At 41.6% G+C, this 26,422-nt stretch overlaps 1 protein-coding gene across 1 annotated transcript in view; it reads left to right on the forward strand.

The window, feature by feature from the left end:
- LOC140380757 (uncharacterized) overlaps positions 1-26,422 on the forward strand; it is a 50,526-nt gene that overhangs the window by 15,168 nt on the left and 8,936 nt on the right. The window contains exon 5 of the mRNA XM_072464657.1: positions 1,231-1,363. Within this exon, the coding sequence (XP_072320758.1) occupies positions 1,231-1,363 (133 nt within the window). The remainder of the gene's footprint in view (positions 1-1,230; positions 1,364-26,422) is intronic.

Raw genomic sequence — 26,422 nt, forward strand, 5'->3', positions numbered from 1 at the left:
AACACTCCTGAACACTCCTGAACACACTTGAACACACTTGAACACACTTGAACACACCTGAACACACTTGAACACACCTGAACACACTTGAACACACCTGAACACTCCTGAACACACTTGAACACACTTGAACACTCCTGAACACACCTGAACACTCCTGAACACTCCTGAACACACTTGAACACACTTGAACACACTTGAATACACTTGAACACTCCTGAACACTCCTGAACACACCTGAACACACATGAACACACCTGAACACACCTGAACACTCCTGAACACACCTGAACACACTTGAACACACCTGAACACACTTGAACACTCCTGAACACACCTGAACACACCTGAACACACCTGAACACACTTGAACACACTTGAACACACTTGAACACTCCTGAACACACCTGAACACTCCTGAACACTCCTGAACACACTTGAACACACTTGAACACACTTGAACACACCTGAACACACCTGAACACACTTGAACACACCTGAACACACCTGAACACACTTGAACACACTTGAACACTCCTGAACACTCCTGAACACACCTGAACACTTCTGAACACTCCTGAACACACTTGAACACACTTGAACACACTTGAACACACTTGAACACACCTGAACACACCTGAACACTCCTGAACACACCTGAACACTCCTGAACACACCTGAACACACTTGAACACACTTGAACACTCCTGAACACTCCTGAACACTCCTGAACACACTTGAACACACTTGAACACACCTGAACACACCTGAACACACTTGAACACACTTGAACACACCTGAACACACCTGAACACACTTGAACACACCTGAACACACCTGAACACACCTGAACATATTTCAGACTTTTCTCAGCTTTATGAAGAGAACTTTAGTACTGTAAAAAACAACAATAAAAAAGGTCTTTTAATTGGACCGTCAGACTTTAAAAAACAGAGAGCAGTGGAAATATGGTGTAAGGAGGATTCTAGAAGACAATATGTGAATAATAAGTGAATGATTGATGAAAATCTGATTTTTTTTGTGACATTTTGATTTCATATTGCTGATGTTTTAGTTCTAAAAGTCTTTGTGTTTTAGAGTCTGTGTGTAACAAGAGACATGATCAGAAATATGACTTAGAATATGAATTGATATATTTAGACTGGAATGAGCCGTTCAGCTCTGTCTATGTCCAGTGTGTTTGACTTGGTCCTGTTTGTGTCGGGACAGTGGAGAAGGCGCAGCACAGATGCAGTGCGGAGCCAATGACCTCAGGGGACACTCTGGACCACAACTCTGTCCTCTACATGCTCCCGTTCCACCAGAAGTCCTTCACCGTCAACTACGACTCCAACCAAGAGAGGTGCTGCTCTCCCTCCCCTCCTTCAGTTCACTCACGGCTGCAGTGATGTGGTGCTGGTTTTACAGTGCGGGTTTTACAGTGCGGGTTTTACAGTGTTGGTTTTACAGTGCGGGTTTTACAGTGCGGGTTTTACAGTGCTGGTTTTACAGTGCTGGTTTTACAGTGCTGGTTTTACAGTGCGGGGTTTACAGTGCGGGGTTTACAGTGTGGGTTTTACAGTGCGGGTTTTACAGTGCGGGTTTTACAGTGTGGGTTTTACAGTGCTGGTTTTACAGTGCTGGTTTTACAGTGCGGGGTTTACAGTGCGGGGTTTACAGTGTGGGTTTTACAGTGCGGGTTTTACAGTGCGGGTTTTACAGTGTGGGTTTTACAGTGCTGGTTTTACAGTGTTGGTTTTACAGTGCGGGTTTACAGTTTTACAGTGCTGGTTTTTCAGTGTGGGTTTTACAGTGCTGGTTTTACAGTGCGGGTTTTACAGTGCTGGTTTTACAGTGTGGGTTTTACAGTGCTGGTTTTACAGTGTGGGTTTTACAGTGCTGGTTTTACAGTGTTGGTTTTACAGTGTGGGTTTTACAGTGTTGGTTTTACAGTGTGGGTTTTACAGTGCTGGTTTTACAATGCCGGTTTTACAGTGCTGGTTTTACAGTGTGGGTTTTACAGTGCGGGTTTTACAGTGCGGGTTTTACAGTGCTGGTTTTACAGTGCGGGTTTTACAGTGCGGGGTTTACAATGCGGGTATTTCAGTGCGGGTTTACAGTTTTACAGTGCTGGTTTTACAGTGTGGGTTTTACAGTGCTGGTTTTACAGTGCGGGTATTTCAGTGCGGGTTTACAGTTTTACAGTGCTGGTTTTACAGTGTGGGTTTTACAGTGCTGGTTTTACAGTGTTGGTTTTACAGTGCTGGTTTTACAGTGTGGGTTTTACAGTGCTGGTTTTACAGTGCTGGTTTTACAGTGTCGGTTTTACAGTGCTGGTTTTACAGTGTTGGTTTTACAGTGTGGGATTTACAGTGCGGGTTTTACAGTGTGGGTTGTGCTGGTTTTACAGTGCGGGTTTAACAGTGCTGGTTTTACAGTGCGGGTTTTACAGTGCTGGTTTTACAGTGCGGGTTTTACAGTGCGGGTTTTACAGTGCGGGTTTTACAGTGTTGGTTTTACAGTGTTGGTTTTACAGTGCTGGTTTTACAGTGCTGGTTTTACAGTGCGGGTTTTACAGCGCAGGGGTTACAGTGCGGGTTTACAGTTTTACAGTGCTGGTTTTACAGTGCGGGTTTTACAGTGCTGGTTTTACAGTGTTGGTTTTACAGTGCGGGGTTTACAGTGCGGGGTTTACAGTGCGGGTTTACAGTTTTACAGTGCTGGTTTTACAGTGCGTGTTTTACAGTGCTGGTTTTACAGTGTTGGTTTTACAGTGTGGGTTTTACAGTGCGTGTTTTACAGTGCTGGTTTTACAGTGTGGGTTTTACAGTGTGGGTTTTACAGTGCTGGTTTTACAGTGTGGGTTTTACAGTGTTGGTTTTACAATGCGAGTTTTACAGTGCTGGTTTTACAGTGCTGGTTTTACAGTGTGGGTTTTACAGTGCTGGTTTTACAGTGCTGGTTTGACAGTGTGGGTTTTACAGTGTTGGTTTTACAGTGCGGGTTTTACAGTGTTGGTTTTACAGTGCGGGTTTTACAGTGTTGGTTTTACAGTGCGGGTTTTACAGTGCATGTTTCTCGTGCTCAAAAAGATGATTAGCCCTGAAAATGCATTCACAGACCTGAGCCTAACTACACCGGCTTTTGTTGTATTTATTATTTCATTAGTATTTCACAACCGTTTTTTTGTGTAACATAAACTCATAAAAAGTCATCCAAAAAACACAGCTATCATAATTTTTGTGTATGTATGTAATGTATTTAGCTTTTTGATTTAAATGTATTTTAAGTAAGGATTAGGAGCTAATCACCAGTTTTTCTCAATCATGAAAAAGATTCTTAATTATGGAACAAATCAAAGTGAAATCCTTGAATTATGGATTTACAAATGTGTATTTTGTCGTGTGTTTTGAAGGCGCCTGGAAGGTTACACACTATATTTAATCACACGTATTTGATTGTAATACATCAAATCAATTAAATTTATTTTTGTAAGGCCCAAAATCACAACAACAGTCGCCTCTGAGGCCGAATCAACAATGTCTGTGGTGGCGAGGGACGATGTCCCAGGGTCCTCTGTCCTTAGACTCTCCTTCTCGGCCAGGAAAAACTACAAAGAAACCTCTTTGGGAAAAAAGCGTAGAAACCTGGAGGAGTTCCAGTGAAGGAGAGATCCGACTCTCACAGACGTGAGGGAGACTGGAGCTGGACCCACTCTTCAGGCAGATGAGGGGCCGTCCACACGGGGCAGGGACACTTCACCAGGAGAGGGACATCTGGGTCCACAGGTCCTCAGGAGTGAGAGAAAGAAAAAGAAGGCGGTGAACAGTTTGCAAGTGGAATTAAAAAATAAATATTGTTTGATAGAATAAGTCAAAAGAAGAGGACAGAGCTCAAGGTGTCATACTTCCCCCAGCACAGTTGCTGCTAGGGCAGCGGAGCTGAAGCTGTGGGTTTGTATTTCTGTTCATAACTACTCTGACCATAAGTCATTTTGAAGAGGAACGTTTTAAGCCTGGACTTAAATGAAGAGACTGTGTCAGCATATTTAACATGGGTCGGGAGCTGATTCCATAACACAGGAGCTTGGGAGCTAAACGCTCTACCTCCTACAATACTTTTAGAGACTCTTGGCACCACCAGAAGGCCGGCATTCTGAGAGTGAAGAGCTCTGTTTGGATGATATGGTTCTATAGCATCTTTGAGGTGGGAGGGGCCATGTCATTTATGTCTTTGTAGGTCAAGAGTAGAATTTTGAATTTGATTCTAGACTCGACGGGGAGCCAGTGAAGAGACTCCAGCACCGGCGTAATGTGCTCTCTTCTTTTTGTTCCTGTTAGTAATCTTGCTGCTGCATTTTGAACCAGTTGAAAGTTTTTTATGGAGCTTTTAGGACCTGCTGTGAGCAGGAGTTACAGTAGTCTAATCTAGTCGTTACAAATGCATGGATAAGTTTTTCGGCATCACTTTTAGGCAGGATTCTTCTGATTTTGGCTCTTGTTGCGCAAATGGAAATAGGCTGTTTTACAAGCTTGATTTATATGAGCTTTAAATGAGAGCTCCTGGTCAAATAAGACTCCAAGGTTTTTTACAGTAGAACTGGAGGCTACACTGACATTGTCCAGTGTGACTATCTGCTCAGATAGAGCGTCTCGTAGATGCTTAGGGCCAGCACAATGACCTCGGTTTTTTCAGGGTTAAGAAGCAGGTAGTTTAGTGTCATCCAGGTTTTTATCTCCTTCACACAAGCACTAAGTCAGTCTACTTGATCGCTCTGATCAGGTTTCATTGATAAATACAGCTGAGTGTCGTCTGCAGAGCAGTGGAAGTTAATGCCATGTGACCTGATCATGTGACCTAACGGCAGCATGTAAAGAGTAAACAGAATTGGACCGAGTACTGATCCCTGTGGCACACCGTAAATTACTTTAGAGCAGGGGAGGAGCTCTGGTTTACATTAACAAATTGGTACCAATCAGATAAATAGGATTTAAACCAGATGAGGGCGGGGCCTCTGAGGGCGGGGCCTCTGAGGGCGGGGCCTCTGACACCTACATCACATTCTAACCTCTGCAGTAGAATGTTGTGGTCGATGGTCAAACGCTGAGGTCAGAACCAGGATTGAGACCAGTCCATCGTCAGCGGCTAATAACAAATCATTTGTGACTTTAACTAGTGCAGTTTCAGTGCTGTGGTGGGCTCTGAACCCTGCTGCGGTGGGCTCTGAACCCTGCTGCGGTGGGCTCTGAACCCTGCTGTGGAGGGCTCTGAACCCTGCTGTGGTGGGCTCTGAACCCTGACTGGAAAACTTCAAATAAGTGATTGTCCTGCAGGTGGCGACAAAGCTGTTTTACTACAACTTTTTCAAGGATTTTAGAGACAAAGGGAAGATTATAAATAGGTCTGTAGTTTACCAATAGGTCGGGATCTAGATTAGGCTTTTTCAGAAGAGGTTTAATGACGTCATGTTTGAAGGATGTGGAACATAAACACTTTCTACTGAAGTATTTATTATATTAAGAATAGGGTCTATAATTAGGGGGAGAATGTCTTTGAGAGCTTGGAATGGGGTCTAGGACACAAGTTGAGCTTTTAGAGGACATAAGGGCTGAAGTTCTCTCTCTTGATCAACAGCTGAACCTTTCTAAGTTTACAGGTGGATTTATATGAGACGTTAGATTTACAGTTTGGGCTCGTTCAGGGCTAATAGCGGGGGTAATTTCATCTAATTTATCTCTGATTGTTTTTATTTTATTGTTAAAAAATAGGAGGAAATCATCAGAGCTGAGAGAAGATGGGAGTGAGGGCTCTACTGCTGTAACAGTGTGTTACCATGGCTACAGTGCTGAAAAGGAATTTAGTGTTACTTTTGTTGACTTCTATTAGATTTGAATAATATCTGGTTTGGGCCTTACACAGAGCTGCTGACAGGACAGCAGGCAACTTTTCCATGCTTTTAGGGATTCTTCTGTGTGAGAGCGACGAAATAATCCCTCTAACTTTCTAACTTTGTTTATGTGAACGCAGTTCTTAGTTGTACCATGGGGAGGCGCTTTGGCCTAATGACCTTCAGTTTTAACGGAGCTGCAACGTCAAGAGCAGACTTCAGAGAAATCATGGTCGACAAATTGATCACTTAAACTGGACTAGAGCTGTTCTCAGCAGGATCACATGACGCGATCACATGACGTGATCACATGACGTGATCACATGACGTTATCACATGACGTTATCACATGACGTGATCACATGACGTGATCACATGACGTGATCACATGACGTGATCACATGACGTGATCACATGACATGACATAATCACATGACATGATCACATGACATGATCACATGACATGACATAATCACATGACATGATCACATGACATGATCACATGATATGATCACATGAGATGATCACATGATCACATGATATGACCACATGACATGATCACATGACATGATCACATGACATGACATGATAACATGATCACATGACATGATCACATGACATGACATGATCACATGACTTGATCACAGGACGTGTTCACATGACATGATCACATGACATGACCACATGACATGATCAAATGACATGATCACATGACGTGATCACATGACGTGATCACATGACGTGATCACATCACATGACGTGATTAATGACGTGATCACATGACGTGATCACATGACGTGATCACATGACGTGATCACATGACGTGATCACATGACATGATCACATGACGTGATCAAATGACGTGATCATATGACGTGATCATATGACGTGATCACATGACGTGATCACATGACATGACATGATTACATGACATGATCACATGACATGATCACATGACATGATCACATGACATGATCACATGACATGACATGACATGATTACATGACATAACATGATCACATGACGTGATCACATGACGTGATCACATGACGTGATCACATGACGTGATCATATGCCGTGATCACATGCCATGATCACATGACATGATCACATGACATGATCACATGACATGATCACATGACATGACATGGTAAAATGACGTGATCACATGACGTGATCACATGACGTGATCACATGACGTGATCACATGACGTGATCACATGACGTGATCACATGACGTGATCAAATGACGTGATCACATGATGTGACCACATGACGTGATCACGTGATGTGACCACATGACGTGATGACATGACATGACATGATCACATGACGTGATCACATGACATGATCACATGACATGATCAAATGACCTGATCACATGACATGATCACATGACATAATCAAATGACATGATCACATGGCATGATCACATGACATGACGTGATCATATGACATGATCACATGACATGATCACATGACATGACTTGATCACATGACGTGATCACATGACATGATCACATGACATGACCACATGACATGATCAAATGACCTGATCACATGACGTTATCACATGACGTGATCACATGACGTGATGTGATCACATGACGTGATCACATGACGTGAGCACATGACATGATCACATGACATGACATGGTCACATGACATGATCACATGACATGACATGGTCACATGATGTGATCACATGACATGACATGATAACATGACATGATCACATGACATGGTCACATGACATGACATGGTCACATGACGTGATCACATGACATGATCACATGACGTGATCACATGACGTGACCACATGACGTGATCACATGACGTGACCACATGACGTGATCAAATGACGTGATCAAATGACGTGATCACATGACGTGATCACATGACGTGATCAATTGACATGATCACATGACATAATCAAATGACGTGATCACATGACATGATCACATGACATGATCACATGACATGATCACATGACATGACATGATAACATGACATGATTACATGACATGATCACATGACGTGATCACATGACATGATCGCATGACTTGATCACATGACATGATCACATGACTTGATAACATGACGTGATCACATGACATGATCACATGACATGACCACATGACATGATCAAATGACATGATCACATGACGTGATCGCATGACGTGATCACATGAAGTGATCACATCACATGACGTGATCACATCACATGACATGACGTGATTACATGCCGTGATCACATGACGTGATCACATGACGTGATTACATGCCGTGATCACATGACGTGATCACATGACGTGACCACATGACGTGATCAAATGACATGATCACATGACGTGATCACATGACATGACATGATCACATGACATAATCACATCACATGACATGATTACATGACATGATCACATGACATGATCACATGACATGATCACATGACATGATCACATGACATGATCACATGACATGACATGATCACATGACATGACATGGTCACATGACGTGATCACATGACGTGATCACATGACATGATCAAATGACGTGATCACATGACGTGACCACATGACGTGATCACATGACGTTATCACATGACGTGATCACATGACATGATCACATGACATGATCAAATGACCTGATCACATGACATGATCACATGACATAATCAAATGACATGATCACATGACATGATCACATGACATGACGTGATGATATGACGTGATCACATGACATGATCACATGAGATGATCACATGACAGGATCACATGACAAGACTTGATCACATGACGTGATCACATGACGTGATCACATGACGTGATCACATGACATGATCACATGACATGAGCACATGACATGACATGGTCACATGACATGATTACATGATATGATCACATGACGTGATCACATGACATGGTCACATTACATGATCACATGACATGAGCACATGACATGACATGGTCACATGACATGATTACATGACATGGTCACATGACGTGATCACATGACGTGATCACATGACGTGATCACATGACGTGACCACATGACGTGATCACATGACGTGATCACATGACGTGACCACATGACGTGATCAAATGACGTGATCACATGACATGATCAATTGACATGATCACATGACATAATCAAATGACGTGATCACATGACATGATCACATGACATGACATGATCACATGACATGATCACATGACATGACATGATAACATGACATGATTACATGACATGATCACATGACGTGATCACATGACATGATCGCATGACTTGATCACATGACATGATCACATGACTTGATAACATGACGTGATCACATGACATGATCACATGACATGACCACATGACATGATCAAATGACATGATCACATGACGTGATCGCATGACGTGATCACATGAAGTGATCACATCACATGACGTGATCACATCACATGACATGACGTGATTACATGCCGTGATCACATGACGTGATCACATGACGTGATTACATGCCGTGATCACATGACGTGATCACATGACGTGACCACATGACGTGATCAAATGACATGATCACATGACGTGATCACATGACATGACATGATCACATGACATAATCACATCACATGACATGATTACATGACATGATCACATGACATGATCACATGACATGATCACATGACATGATCACATGACATGATCACATGACATGACATGATCACATGACATGACATGGTCACATGACGTGATCACATGACGTGATCACATGACGTGATCACATGACGTGATCACATGACATGATCAAATGACGTGATCACATGACGTGACCACATGACGTGATCACATGACGTTATCACATGACGTGATCACATGACATGATCACATGACATGATCAAATGACCTGATCACATGACATGATCACATGACATAATCAAATGACATGATCACATGACATGATCACATGACATGACGTGATGATATGACGTGATCACATGACATGATCACATGAGATGATCACATGACAGGATCACATGACAGGATCACATGACATGACTTGATCACATGACGTGATCACATGACGTGATCACATGACGTGATCACATGACATGATCACATGACATGAGCACATGACATGACATGGTCACATGACATGATTACATGATATGATCACATGACGTGATCACATGACATGGTCACATTACATGATCACATGACATGAGCACATGACATGACATGGTCACATGACATGATTACATGACATGGTCACATGACGTGATCACATGACGTGATCACATGACGTGATCACATGACGTGACCACATGACGTGATCACATGACGTGATCACATGACGTGACCACATGACGTGATCAAATGACGTGATCACATGACGTGATCACATGACGTGATCACATGACATAATCAAATGACGTGATCACATGACGTGATCACATGACATGACATGATCACATGACATGATCACATGACATGACATGATCACATGACATGATAACATGACATGATTACATGACGTGATCACATGACATGATCGCATGACTTGATCACATGACATGATCGCATGACTTGATCACATGACATGACCACATGACATGATCACATGACATGACCACATGACATGATCAAATGACATGATCACATGACGTGATCGCATGACGTGATCACATGAAGTGATCACATCACATGACATGACGTGATCACATCACATGACATGACGTGATTACATGCCGTGATCACATTACGTGATCACATGACGTGATCACATGACATGACATAATCACATGACATGATCACATGACATGATCACATGACATGACATAATCACATGACATGATCACATGACATGATCACATGATATGATCACATGAGATGATCACATGATATGATCACATGACATGACATGATAACATGATCACATGACATGATCACATGACATGACATGATCACATGACTTGATCACAGGACGTGTTCACATGACATGATCACATGACATGACCACATGACATGATCAAATGACATGATCACATGACGTGATCACATGACGTGATCACATGACGTGATCACATCACATGACGTGATTAATGACGTGATCACATGACGTGATCACATGACGTGATCACATGACGTGATCACATGACGTGATCACATGACATGATCACATGACGTGATCAAATGACGTGATCATATGACGTGATCATATGACGTGATCACATGACGTGATCACATGACATGACATGATTACATGACATGATCACATGACATGATCACATGACATGATCACATGACATGATCACATGACATGACATGACATGATTACATGACATAACATGATCACATGACGTGATCACATGACGTGATCACATGACGTGATCACATGACGTGATCATATGCCGTGATCACATGCCATGATCACATGACATGATCACATGACATGATCACATGACATGATCACATGACATGACATGGTAAAATGACGTGATCACATGACGTGATCACATGACGTGATCACATGACGTGATCACATGACGTGATCAAATGACGTGATCACATGACGTGATCAAATGACGTGATCACATGATGTGACCACATGACGTGATCACGTGATGTGACCACATGACGTGATCACATGACATGACATGATCACATGACGTGATCACATGACATGATCACATGACATGATCAAATGACCTGATCACATGACATGATCACATGACATAATCAAATGACATGATCACATGGCATGATCACATGACATGACGTGATCATATGACATGATCACATGACATGATCACATGACATGACTTGATCACATGACGTGATCACATGACATGATCACATGACATGACCACATGACATGATCAAATGACCTGATCACATGACGTTATCACATGACGTTATCACATGACGTGATCACATGACGTGATGTGATCACATGACGTGAGCACATGACATGATCACATGACATGACATGGTCACATGACATGATCACATGACATGACATGGTCACATGATGTGATCACATGACATGACATGATAACATGACATGATCACATGACATGGTCACATGACATGACATGGTCACATGACGTGATCACATGACATGATCACATGACGTGATCACATGACGTGACCACATGACGTGATCAAATGACGTGATCAAATGACGTGATCACATGACGTGATCACATGACGTGATCAATTGACATGATCACATGACATAATCAAATGACGTGATCACATGACATGATCACATGACATGATCACATGACATGATCACATGACATGATCACATGACATGACATGATAACATGACATGATCACATGACGTGATCACATGACATGATCGCATGACTTGATCACATGACATGATCACATGACTTGATAACATGACGTGATCACATGACATGATCACATGACATGACCACATGACATGATCAAATGACATGATCACATGACGTGATCGCATGACGTGATCACATGAAGTGATCACATCACATGACGTGATCACATCACATGACATGACGTGATTACATGCCGTGATCACATGACGTGATCACATGACGTGATTACATGCCGTGATCACATGACGTGATCACATGACGTGACCACATGACGTGATCAAATGACATGATCACATGACGTGATCACATGACATGACATGATCACATGACATAATCACATCACATGACATGATCACATGACGTGATCACATGACATGACATGATCACATGACATAATCACATCACATGACATGATTACATGACATGATCACATGACATGATCACATGACATGATCACATGACATGATCACATGACATGACATGATCACATGACATGACATGGTCACATGACGTGATCACATGACGTGATCACATGACGTGATCACATGACGTGATCACATGACATGATCAAATGACGTGATCACATGACGTGACCACATGACGTGATCACATGACGTTATCACATGACGTGATCACATGACATGTTCACATGACATGATCAAATGACCAGATCACATGACATGATCACATGACATAATCAAATGACATGATCACATGACATGATCACATGACATGACGTGATTACATGCCGTGATCACATGACGTGATCACATGACGTGATCACATGACGTGATCACATGACGTGATCACATGACGTGATCACATGACGTGATCAAATGATGTGATCACATGCCGTGATCACATGACGTGATCACATGACGTGATCACATGACGTGATCACATGACGTGATCACATGACGTGATCACATGACGTGATCACATGACGTGATCACATGACATGACATAATCACATGACATGATCACATGACATGATCACATGACATGACATAATCACATGACATGATCACATGACATGATCACATGATATGATCACATGAGATGATCACATGATATGACCACATGACATGATCACATGACATGATCACATGACATGACATGATAACATGATCACATGACATGATCACATGACATGACATGATCACATGACTTGATCACAGGACGTGTTCACATGACATGATCACATGACATGACCACATGATTTGATCAAATGACATGATCACATGACGTGATCACATGACGTGATCACATGACGTGATCACATCACATGACGTGATTAATGACGTGATCACATGACGTGATCACATGACGTGATCACATGACGTGATCACATGACGTGATCACATGACATGATCACATGACGTGATCAAATGACGTGATCATATGACGTGATCATATGACGTGATCACATGACGTGATCACATGACATGACATGATTACATGACATGATCACATGACATGATCACATGACATGATCACATGACATGATCACATGACATGATCACATGACATGACATGACATGATTACATGACATAACATGATCACATGACGTGATCACATGACGTGATCACATGACGTGATCACATGACGTGATCATATGCCGTGATCACATGCCATGATCACATGACATGATCACATGACATGATCACATGACATGATCACATGACATGACATGGTAAAATGACGTGATCACATGCCGTGATCACATGACGTGATCAAATGACGTGATCACATGACGTGATCAAATGACGTGATCACATGATGTGACCACATGACGTGATCACGTGATGTGACCACATGACGTGATCACATGACATGACATGATCACATGACGTGATCACATGACATGATCACATGACATGATCAAATGACCTGATCACATGACATGATCACATGACATAATCAAATGACATGATCACATGGCATGATCACATGACATGACGTGATCATATGACATGATCACATGACATGATCACATGACATGACTTGATCACATGACGTGATCACATGACATGATCACATGACATGACCACATGACATGATCAAATGACCTGATCACATGACGTGATCACATGACGTGATCACATGACGTGATCACATGACATGACATGGTCACATGACATGATCACATGACATGACATGGTCACATGATGTCATCACATGACATGACATGATAACATGACATGATCACATGACATGGTCACATGACATGACATGGTCACATGACGTGATCACATGACATGATCACATGACGTGATCACATGACGTGACCACATGACGTGATCACATGACGTGACCACATGACGTGATCAAATGACGTGATCAAATGACGTGATCACATGACGTGATCACATGACGTGATCAATTGACATGATCACATGACATAATCAAATGACGTGATCACATGACATGATCACATGACATGATCACATGCCATGATCACATGACATGATCACAGGACATGACATGATAACATGACATGATTACATGACATGATCACATGACGTGATCACATGACATGATCGCATGACTTGATCACATGACATGATCACATGACTTGATAACATGACGTGATCACATGACATGATCACATGACATGACCACATGACATGATCAAATGACATGATCACATGACGTGATCGCATGACGTGATCACATGAAGTGATCACATCACATGACGTGATCACATCACATGACATGACGTGATTACATGCCGTGATCACATGACGTGATCACATGACGTGATTACATGCCGTGATCACATGACGTGATCACATGACGTGACCACATGACGTGATCAAATGACATGATCACATGACGTGATCACATGACATGACATGATCACATGACATAATCACATCACATGACATGATTACATGACATGATCACATGACATGATCACATGACATGATCACATGACATGATCACATGACATGACATGATCACATGACATGACATGGTCACATGACGTGATCACATGACGTGATCACATGACGTGATCACATGACGTGATCACATGACATGATCAAATGACGTGATCACATGACGTGACCACATGACGTGATCACATGACGTGATCACATGACGTTATCACATGACGTGATCACATGACATGATCACATGACATGATCAAATGACCTGATCACATGACATGATCACATGACATAATCAAATGACATGATCACATGACATGATCACATGACATGACGTGATGATATGACATGATCACATGACATGATCACATGAGATGATCACATGACAGGATCACATGACATGACTTGATCACATGACGTGATCACATGACGTGATCACATGACGTGATCACATGACATGATCACATGACATGAGCACATGACATGACATGGTCACATGACATGATTACATGATATGATCACATGACGTGATCACATGACATGGTCACATTACATGATCACATGACATGAGCACATGACATGACATGGTCACATGACATGATTACATGACATGGTCACATGACGTGATCACATGACGTGATCACATGACGTGATCACATGACGTGACCACATGACGTGATTACATGACGTGATCACATGACGTGACCACATGACGTGATCAAATGACGTGATCACATGACGTGATCACATGACGTGATCACATGACATAATCAAATGACGTGATCACATTACGTGATCACATGACGTGATCACATGACATGACATAATCACATGACATGATCACATGACATGATCACATGACATGACATAATCACATGACATGATCACATGACATGATCACATGATATGATCACATGAGATGATCACATGATATGATCACATGACATGACATGATAACATGATCACATGACATGATCACATGACATGACATGATCACATGACTTGATCACAGGACGTGTTCACATGACATGATCACATGACATGACCACATGACATGATCAAATGACATGATCACATGACGTGATCACATGACGTGATCACATGACGTGATCACATCACATGACGTGATTAATGACGTGATCACATGACGTGATCACATGACGTGATCACATGACGTGATCACATGACGTGATCACATGACATGATCACATGACGTGATCAAATGACGTGATCATATGACGTGATCATATGACGTGATCACATGACGTGATCACATGACATGACATGATTACATGACATGATCACATGACATGATCACATGACATGATCACATGACATGATCACATGACATGACATGACATGATTACATGACATAACATGATCACATGACGTGATCACATGACGTGATCACATGACGTGATCACATGACGTGATCATATGCCGTGATCACATGCCATGATCACATGACATGATCACATGACATGATCACATGACATGATCACATGACATGACATGGTAAAATGACGTGATCACATGACGTGATCACATGACGTGATCACATGACGTGATCACATGACGTGATCAAATGACGTGATCACATGACGTGATCAAATGACGTGATCACATGATGTGACCACATGACGTGATCACGTGATGTGACCACATGACGTGATCACATGACATGACATGATCACATGACGTGATCACATGACATGATCACATGACATGATCAAATGACCTGATCACATGACATGATCACATGACATAATCAAATGACATGATCACATGGCATGATCACATGACATGACGTGATCATATGACATGATCACATGACATGATCACATGACATGACTTGATCACATGACGTGATCACATGACATGATCACATGACATGACCACATGACATGATCAAATGACCTGATCACATGACGTTATCACATGACGTTATCACATGACGTGATCACATGACGTGATGTGATCACATGACGTGAGCACATGACATGATCACATGACATGACATGGTCACATGACATGATCACATGACATGACATGGTCACATGATGTGATCACATGACATGACATGATAACATGACATGATCACATGACATGGTCACATGACATGACATGGTCACATGACGTGATCACATGACATGATCACATGACGTGATCACATGACGTGACCACATGACGTGATCAAATGACGTGATCAAATGACGTGATCACATGACGTGATCACATGACGTGATCAATTGACATGATCACATGACATAATCAAATGACGTGATCACATGACATGATCACATGACATGATCACATGACATGATCACATGACATGATCACATGACATGACATGATAACATGACATGATCACATGACGTGATCACATGACATGATCGCATGACTTGATCACATGACATGATCACATGACTTGATAACATGACGTGATCACATGACATGATCACATGACATGACCACATGACATGATCAAATGACATGATCACATGACGTGATCGCATGACGTGATCACATGAAGTGATCACATCACATGACGTGATCACATCACATGACATGACGTGATTACATGCCGTGATCACATGACGTGATCACATGACGTGATTACATGCCGTGATCACATGACGTGATCACATGACGTGACCACATGACGTGATCAAATGACATGATCACATGACGTGATCACATGACATGACATGATCACATGACATAATCACATCACATGACATGATCACATGACGTGATCACATGACATGACATGATCACATGACATAATCACATCACATGACATGATTACATGACATGATCACATGACATGATCACATGACATGATCACATGACATGATCACATGACATGACATGATCACATGACATGACATGGTCACATGACGTGATCACATGACGTGATCACATGACGTGATCACATGACGTGATCACATGACATGATCAAATGACGTGATCACATGACGTGACCACATGACGTGATCACATGACGTTATCACATGACGTGATCACATGACATGTTCACATGACATGATCAAATGACCAGATCACATGACATGATCACATGACATAATCAAATGACATGATCACATGACATGATCACATGACATGACGTGATTACATGCCGTGATCACATGACGTGATCACATGACGTGATCACATGACGTGATCACATGACGTGATCACATGACGTGATCACATGACGTGATCAAATGATGTGATCACATGCCGTGATCACATGACGTGATCACATGACGTGATCACATGACGTGATCACATGACGTGATCACATGACGTGATCACATGACGTGATCACATGACGTGATCACATGACATGACATAATCACATGACATGATCACATGACATGATCACATGACATGACATAATCACATGACATGATCACATGACATGATCACATGATATGATCACATGAGATGATCACATGATATGACCACATGACATGATCACATGACATGATCACATGACATGACATGATAACATGATCACATGACATGATCACATGACATGACATGATCACATGACTTGATCACAGGACGTGTTCACATGACATGATCACATGACATGACCACATGATATGATCAAATGACATGATCACATGACGTGATCACATGACGTGATCACATGACGTGATCACATCACATGACGTGATTAATGACGTGATCACATGACGTGATCACATGACGTGATCACATGACGTGATCACATGACGTGATCACATGACATGATCACATGACGTGATCAAATGACGTGATCATATGACGTGATCATATGACGTGATCACATGACGTGATCACATGACATGACATGATTACATGACATGATCACATGACATGATCACATGACATGATCACATGACATGATCACATGACATGATCACATGACATGACATGACATGATTACATGACATAACATGATCACATGACGTGATCACATGACGTGATCACATGACGTGATCACATGACGTGATCATATGCCGTGATCACATGCCATGATCACATGACATGATCACATGACATGATCACATGACATGATCACATGACATGACATGGTAAAATGACGTGATCACATGCCGTGATCACATGACGTGATCAAATGACGTGATCACATGACGTGATCAAATGACGTGATCACATGATGTGACCACATGACGTGATCACGTGATGTGACCACATGACGTGATCACATGACATGACATGATCACATGACGTGATCACATGACATGATCACATGACATGATCAAATGACCTGATCACATGACATGATCACATGACATAATCAAATGACATGATCACATGGCATGATCACATGACATGACGTGATCATATGACATGATCACATGACATGATCACATGACATGACTTGATCACATGACGTGATCACATGACATGATCACATGACATGACCACATGACATGATCAAATGACCTGATCACATGACGTGATCACATGACGTGATCACATGACGTGATCACATGACATGACATGGTCACATGACATGATCACATGACATGACATGGTCACATGATGTCATCACATGACATGACATGATAACATGACATGATCACATGACATGGTCACATGACATGACATGGTCACATGACGTGATCACATGACATGATCACATGACGTGATCACATGACGTGACCACATGACGTGATCACATGACGTGACCACATGACGTGATCAAATGACGTGATCAAATGACGTGATCACATGACGTGATCACATGACGTGATCAATTGACATGATCACATGACATAATCAAATGACGTGATCACATGACATGATCACATGACATGATCACATGCCATGATCACATGACATGATCACAGGACATGACATGATAACATGACATGATTACATGACATGATCACATGACGTGATCACATGACATGATCGCATGACTTGATCACATGACATGATCACATGACTTGATAACATGACGTGATCACATGACATGATCACATGACATGACCACATGACATGATCAAATGACATGATCACATGACGTGATCGCATGACGTGATCACATGAAGTGATCACATCACATGACGTGATCACATCACATGACATGACGTGATTACATGCCGTGATCACATGACGTGATCACATGACGTGATTACATGCCGTGATCACATGACGTGATCACATGACGTGACCACATGACGTGATCAAATGACATGATCACATGACGTGATCACATGACATGACATGATCACATGACATAATCACATCACATGACATGATTACATGACATGATCACATGACATGATCACATGACATGATCACATGACATGATCACATGACATGACATGATCACATGACATGACATGGTCACATGACGTGATCACATGACGTGATCACATGACGTGATCACATGACGTGATCACATGACATGATCAAATGACGTGATCACATGACGTGACCACATGACGTGATCACATGACGTGATCACATGACGTTATCACATGACGTGATCACATGACATGATCACATGACATGATCAAATGACCTGATCACATGACATGATCACATGACATAATCAAATGACATGATCACATGACATGATCACATGACATGACGTGATGATATGACATGATCACATGACATGATCACATGAGATGATCACATGACAGGATCACATGACATGACTTGATCACATGACGTGATCACATGACGTGATCACATGACATGATCACATGACATGAGCACATGACATGACATGGTCACATGACATGATTACATGATATGATCACATGACGTGATCACATGACATGGTCACATTACATGATCACATGACATGAGCACATGACATGACATGGTCACATGACATGATTACATGACATGGTCACATGACGTGATCACATGACGTGATCACATGACGTGATCACATGACGTGACCACATGACGTGATTACATGACGTGATCACATGACGTGACCACATGACGTGATCAAATGACGTGATCACATGACGTGATCACATGACGTGATCACATGACATAATCAAATGACGTGATCACATGACGTGATCACATGACATGACATGATCACATGACATGATCACATGACATGACATGATCACATGACATGACATGATAACATGACATGATTACATGACGTGATCACATGACATGATCGCATGACTTGATCACATGACATGATCGCATGACTTGATCACATGACATGACCACATGACATGATCACATGACATGACCACATGACATGATCAAATGACATGATCACATGACGTGATCACATGAAGTGATCACATCACATGACATGACGTGATCACATCACATGACATGACGTGATTAATGCCGTGATCACATGACGTGATCACATGACGTGATCACATGACGTGATCACATGACGTGATCACATGACGTGATCACATGACGTGATCAAATGATGTGATCACATGACGTGATCACATGACGTGATCACATGACGTGATCACATGACGTGATCACATGACGTGATCACATGACGTGATCAAATGATGTGATCACATGACGTGATCACATGACGTGATCACATGACGTGACCACATCAAATCAAATCATCAAATCAAATCAAATCAATTTATTTTTGTAAGGCCCAAAATCACAACAACAGTTGCCTCTGAGGGCCACAGGGAGAAATGAATCAACAATGTCTGTGGTTGCGATGGAGTCAGACAATGTCTGTGGTGGCGAGGGACAATGTCCCAGGGTCCTCTGTCTTTAGACTCTCCTTCTCGGCCAGGAAAAACTACAAAAAGACCTCTTTGGGAAAAAAGCGTAGAAACCTGGAGGAGTTCCAGTGAAGGAGAGATCCGACTCTCACAGACGGACAGACGGACACGAGGGAGACTGGAACTGGACCCACTCTTCAGGCAGATGAGGGACCGTCTGAGGCGAGCTGGACCCACTCTTCTGTGATCATGTCATTTGATCACTCCACATGACGTGATCAAATGACATGATCACATGACATGACATTATTACATGACATGATCACATGACATGATCACATGACATGATCACATGACATGATCACATGACATGATCACATGACATGACATGGTCACATGACGTGATCACATGACGTGATCACATGACGTGATCACATGACGTGATCAAATGACGTGATCACATGACATGATCAAATGACGTGATCACATGACGTGACCACATGACGTGATCACATGACGTGATCACATGACGTGATCACATGACGTGATCAAATGACGTGATCACATGACATGATCAAATGACGTGATCACATGACGTGATCAAATGACGTGATCACATGACATGATCAAATGACGTGATCACATGACATGATCAAATGACATGATCACATGACATGATCAAATGACCTGATCACATGACATGATCACATGACATAATCAAATGACATGATCACATGACATGATCACATGACATGACGTGATCATATGACGTGATCACATGACATGATCACATGACATGATCACATGACATGATCACATGACATGATCACATGACATGATCACATGACATGACTTGATCACATGACGTGATCACATGACATGATCACATGACATGACCACATGACATGATCAAATGACATGATCACATGACGTGATCACATGATGTGATCACATGACGTGATCAAATGACCTTATCACATGACATGATCACATGACATAATCAAATGACATGATCACATGACATGATCACATGACATGACGTGATCATATGACGTGATCACATGACATGATCACATGACATGATCACATGACATGATCACATGACATGATCACATGACATGACTTGATCACATGACGTGATCACATGACATGACCACATGACATGATCAAATGACATGATCACATGACGTGATCACATGATGTGATCACATGATGTGATCACATGACGTGATCAAATGACATGATCACATGACATGAGCACATGACATGACATGGTCACATGACATGATTACATGACATGATCACATGACGTGATCACATGACATGGTCACATTACATGATCGCATGACTTGATCACATGACATGTTCACATGACATGATCACATGATATGACCACATGACGTGATTAATGACGTGATCACATGACGTGATCACATGACATGATCAAATGACGTGATCACATGACATGATCAAATGACGTGATCATATGACGTGATCACATGACGTGACCACATGACGTGATCACATGACATGATCACATGACATGATCACATGACATGATCACATGACATGACATAATCACATGACATGATCACATGACATGATCACATGACATGATCACATGACATAATCACATGACATAATCACATGACATGATCACATGACATGATCACATGACATGATCACATGACATGACATGACATGATTACATGACATGACATGATTACATGACATGATCACATGACATGATCACATGACATAATCACATGACATGATCACATGACATGACATGATTACATGACATGATCACATGACATGATCACATGACATGACATGATCACATGACGTGATCACATGATGTGATCACATGACGTGATCACATGCCGTGATCACATGCCATGATCACATGACATGATCACATGACATGATCACATGACATGACATGGTCACATGACGTGATCACATGACGTGATCACATGACGTGATCACATGACGTGATCACATGACGTGATCACATGACGTGATCACATGATGTGATCAAATGACGTGATCACATGACGTGATCAAATGACGTGATTACATGATGTGACCACATGACGTGATCACATGACATGATATGATCACATGACCTGATCACATGACATGATCACATGACATAATCAAATGACATGATCACATGACATGATCACATGACATGACGTGATCATATGACATGATCACATGACATGATCACATGACATGATCACATGACATGACGTGATCACATGACATGATCAAATGACATGATCACATGACATGATCACATGACATGACGTGATCACATGACATGATCAAATGACATGATCACATGACATGATCAAATGACCTGATCACATGACATGATCACATGACATAATCAAATGACATGATCACATGACATGATCACATGACATGACGTGATCATATGACGTGATCACATGACATGATGACATGACATGATGACATGACATGATCACATGACATGATCACATGACATGATCACATGACATGACTTGATCACATGACGTGATCACATGACATGATCACATGACATGACCACATGACATGATCAAATGACATGATCACATGACGTGATCACATGATGTGATCACATGACGTGATCAAATGACATGATCACATGACATGAGCACATGACATGACATGGTCACATGACATGATTACATGACATGATCACATGACGTGATCCCATCTCATGGTCACATTACATGATCGCATGACTTGATCACATGACGTGTTCACATGACATGATCACATGACATGACCACATGACGTGATTAATGACGTGATCACATGACCTGATCACATGACATGATCAAATGACCTGATCACATGACATGATCACATGACATGATCACATGACATAATCAAATGACATGATCACATGACATGATCACATGACATGACGTGATCATATGACGTGATCACATGACATGATCACATGACATGATCACATGACATGATCACATGACATGATCACATGACATGACTTGATCACATGACGTGATCACATGACATGATCACATGACATGACCACATGACATGATCAAATGACATGATCACATGACGTGATCACATGATGTGATCACATGACGTGATCAAATGACATGATCACATGACATGAGCACATGACATGACAAGGTCACATGACATGATTACATGACATGATCACATGACGTGATCACATGACATGGTCACATTACATGATCGCATGACTTGATCACATGACGTGTTCACATGACATGATCACATGACATGACCACATGACGTGATTAATGACGTGATCACATGACGTGATCACATGACGTGATCACATGACGTGATCACATGACGTGATCAAATGACGTGATCACATGACGTGATCACATGACGTGACCACATGACGTGATCACATGACATGATCACATGCATGATCACATGACATGATCACATGACATGACATAATCACATGACATGATCACATGACATGATCACATGACATAATCACATGACATAATCACATGACATAATCACATGACATAATCACATGACATGATCACATGACATGATCACATGACATGATCACATGACATGACATGATCACATGACATGACATGATTACATGACATGATCACATGACATGATCACATGACATAATCACATGACATGACATAATCACATGACATGATCACATGACATGATCACATGACATCACATGATTACATGACATGATCACATGACATGATCACATGACATGATCACATGACATGACATGATCACATGACGTGATCACATGATGTGATCACATGACGTGATCACATGATGTGATCACATGACGTGATCACATGATGTGATCACATGACGTGATCACATGCCGTGATCACATGCCATGATCACATGACATGATCACATGACATGATCACATGACATGACATGGTCACATGACGTGATCACATGACGTGATCACATGACGTGATCACATGACGTGATCAAATGACGTGATCACATGACGTGATCAAATGACGTGATTACATGATGTGACCACATAACGTGATCACATGACATGATATGATCACATGACCTGATCACATGACATGATCACATGACATAATCAAATGACATGATCACATGACATGATCACATGACATGACGTGATCACATGACATGATCACATGACATGACCACATGACATGATCAAATGACCTGATCACATGACGTGATCACATGATGTGATCACATGACGTGATCACATGACATGATCACATGACATGACATGGTCACATGACGTGATCACATGACGTGATCACATTACGTGATCACATGACATGATCACATGACATGATCACATGACATGTCACTGAATATTGGCTCTATTATTTCCTTGAATTTTGAGATAGATTTTTCAGATATTGTCCTTTTCATTATAACTTTATTTTGTGGGACTGGATGATCTCTAAGAATAAACTGAAATGTAATTATGAAATTATCTGACTATATAGGGTTTTGAGGGAGGACAATGAGGTCACTAATCTCTGTTCCATACGTTAGGACAAGATCCAGAGTGTTCTTGT

Source organism: Eucyclogobius newberryi, unplaced genomic scaffold (genome assembly GCF_026437365.1).
Source record: "Eucyclogobius newberryi isolate DKJ021-1_F unplaced genomic scaffold, fEucNew1.0.hap1 SCAF_5, whole genome shotgun sequence".
In the NCBI taxonomy this organism is placed as follows: Eukaryota; Metazoa; Chordata; class Actinopteri; order Gobiiformes; family Gobiidae; genus Eucyclogobius; species Eucyclogobius newberryi.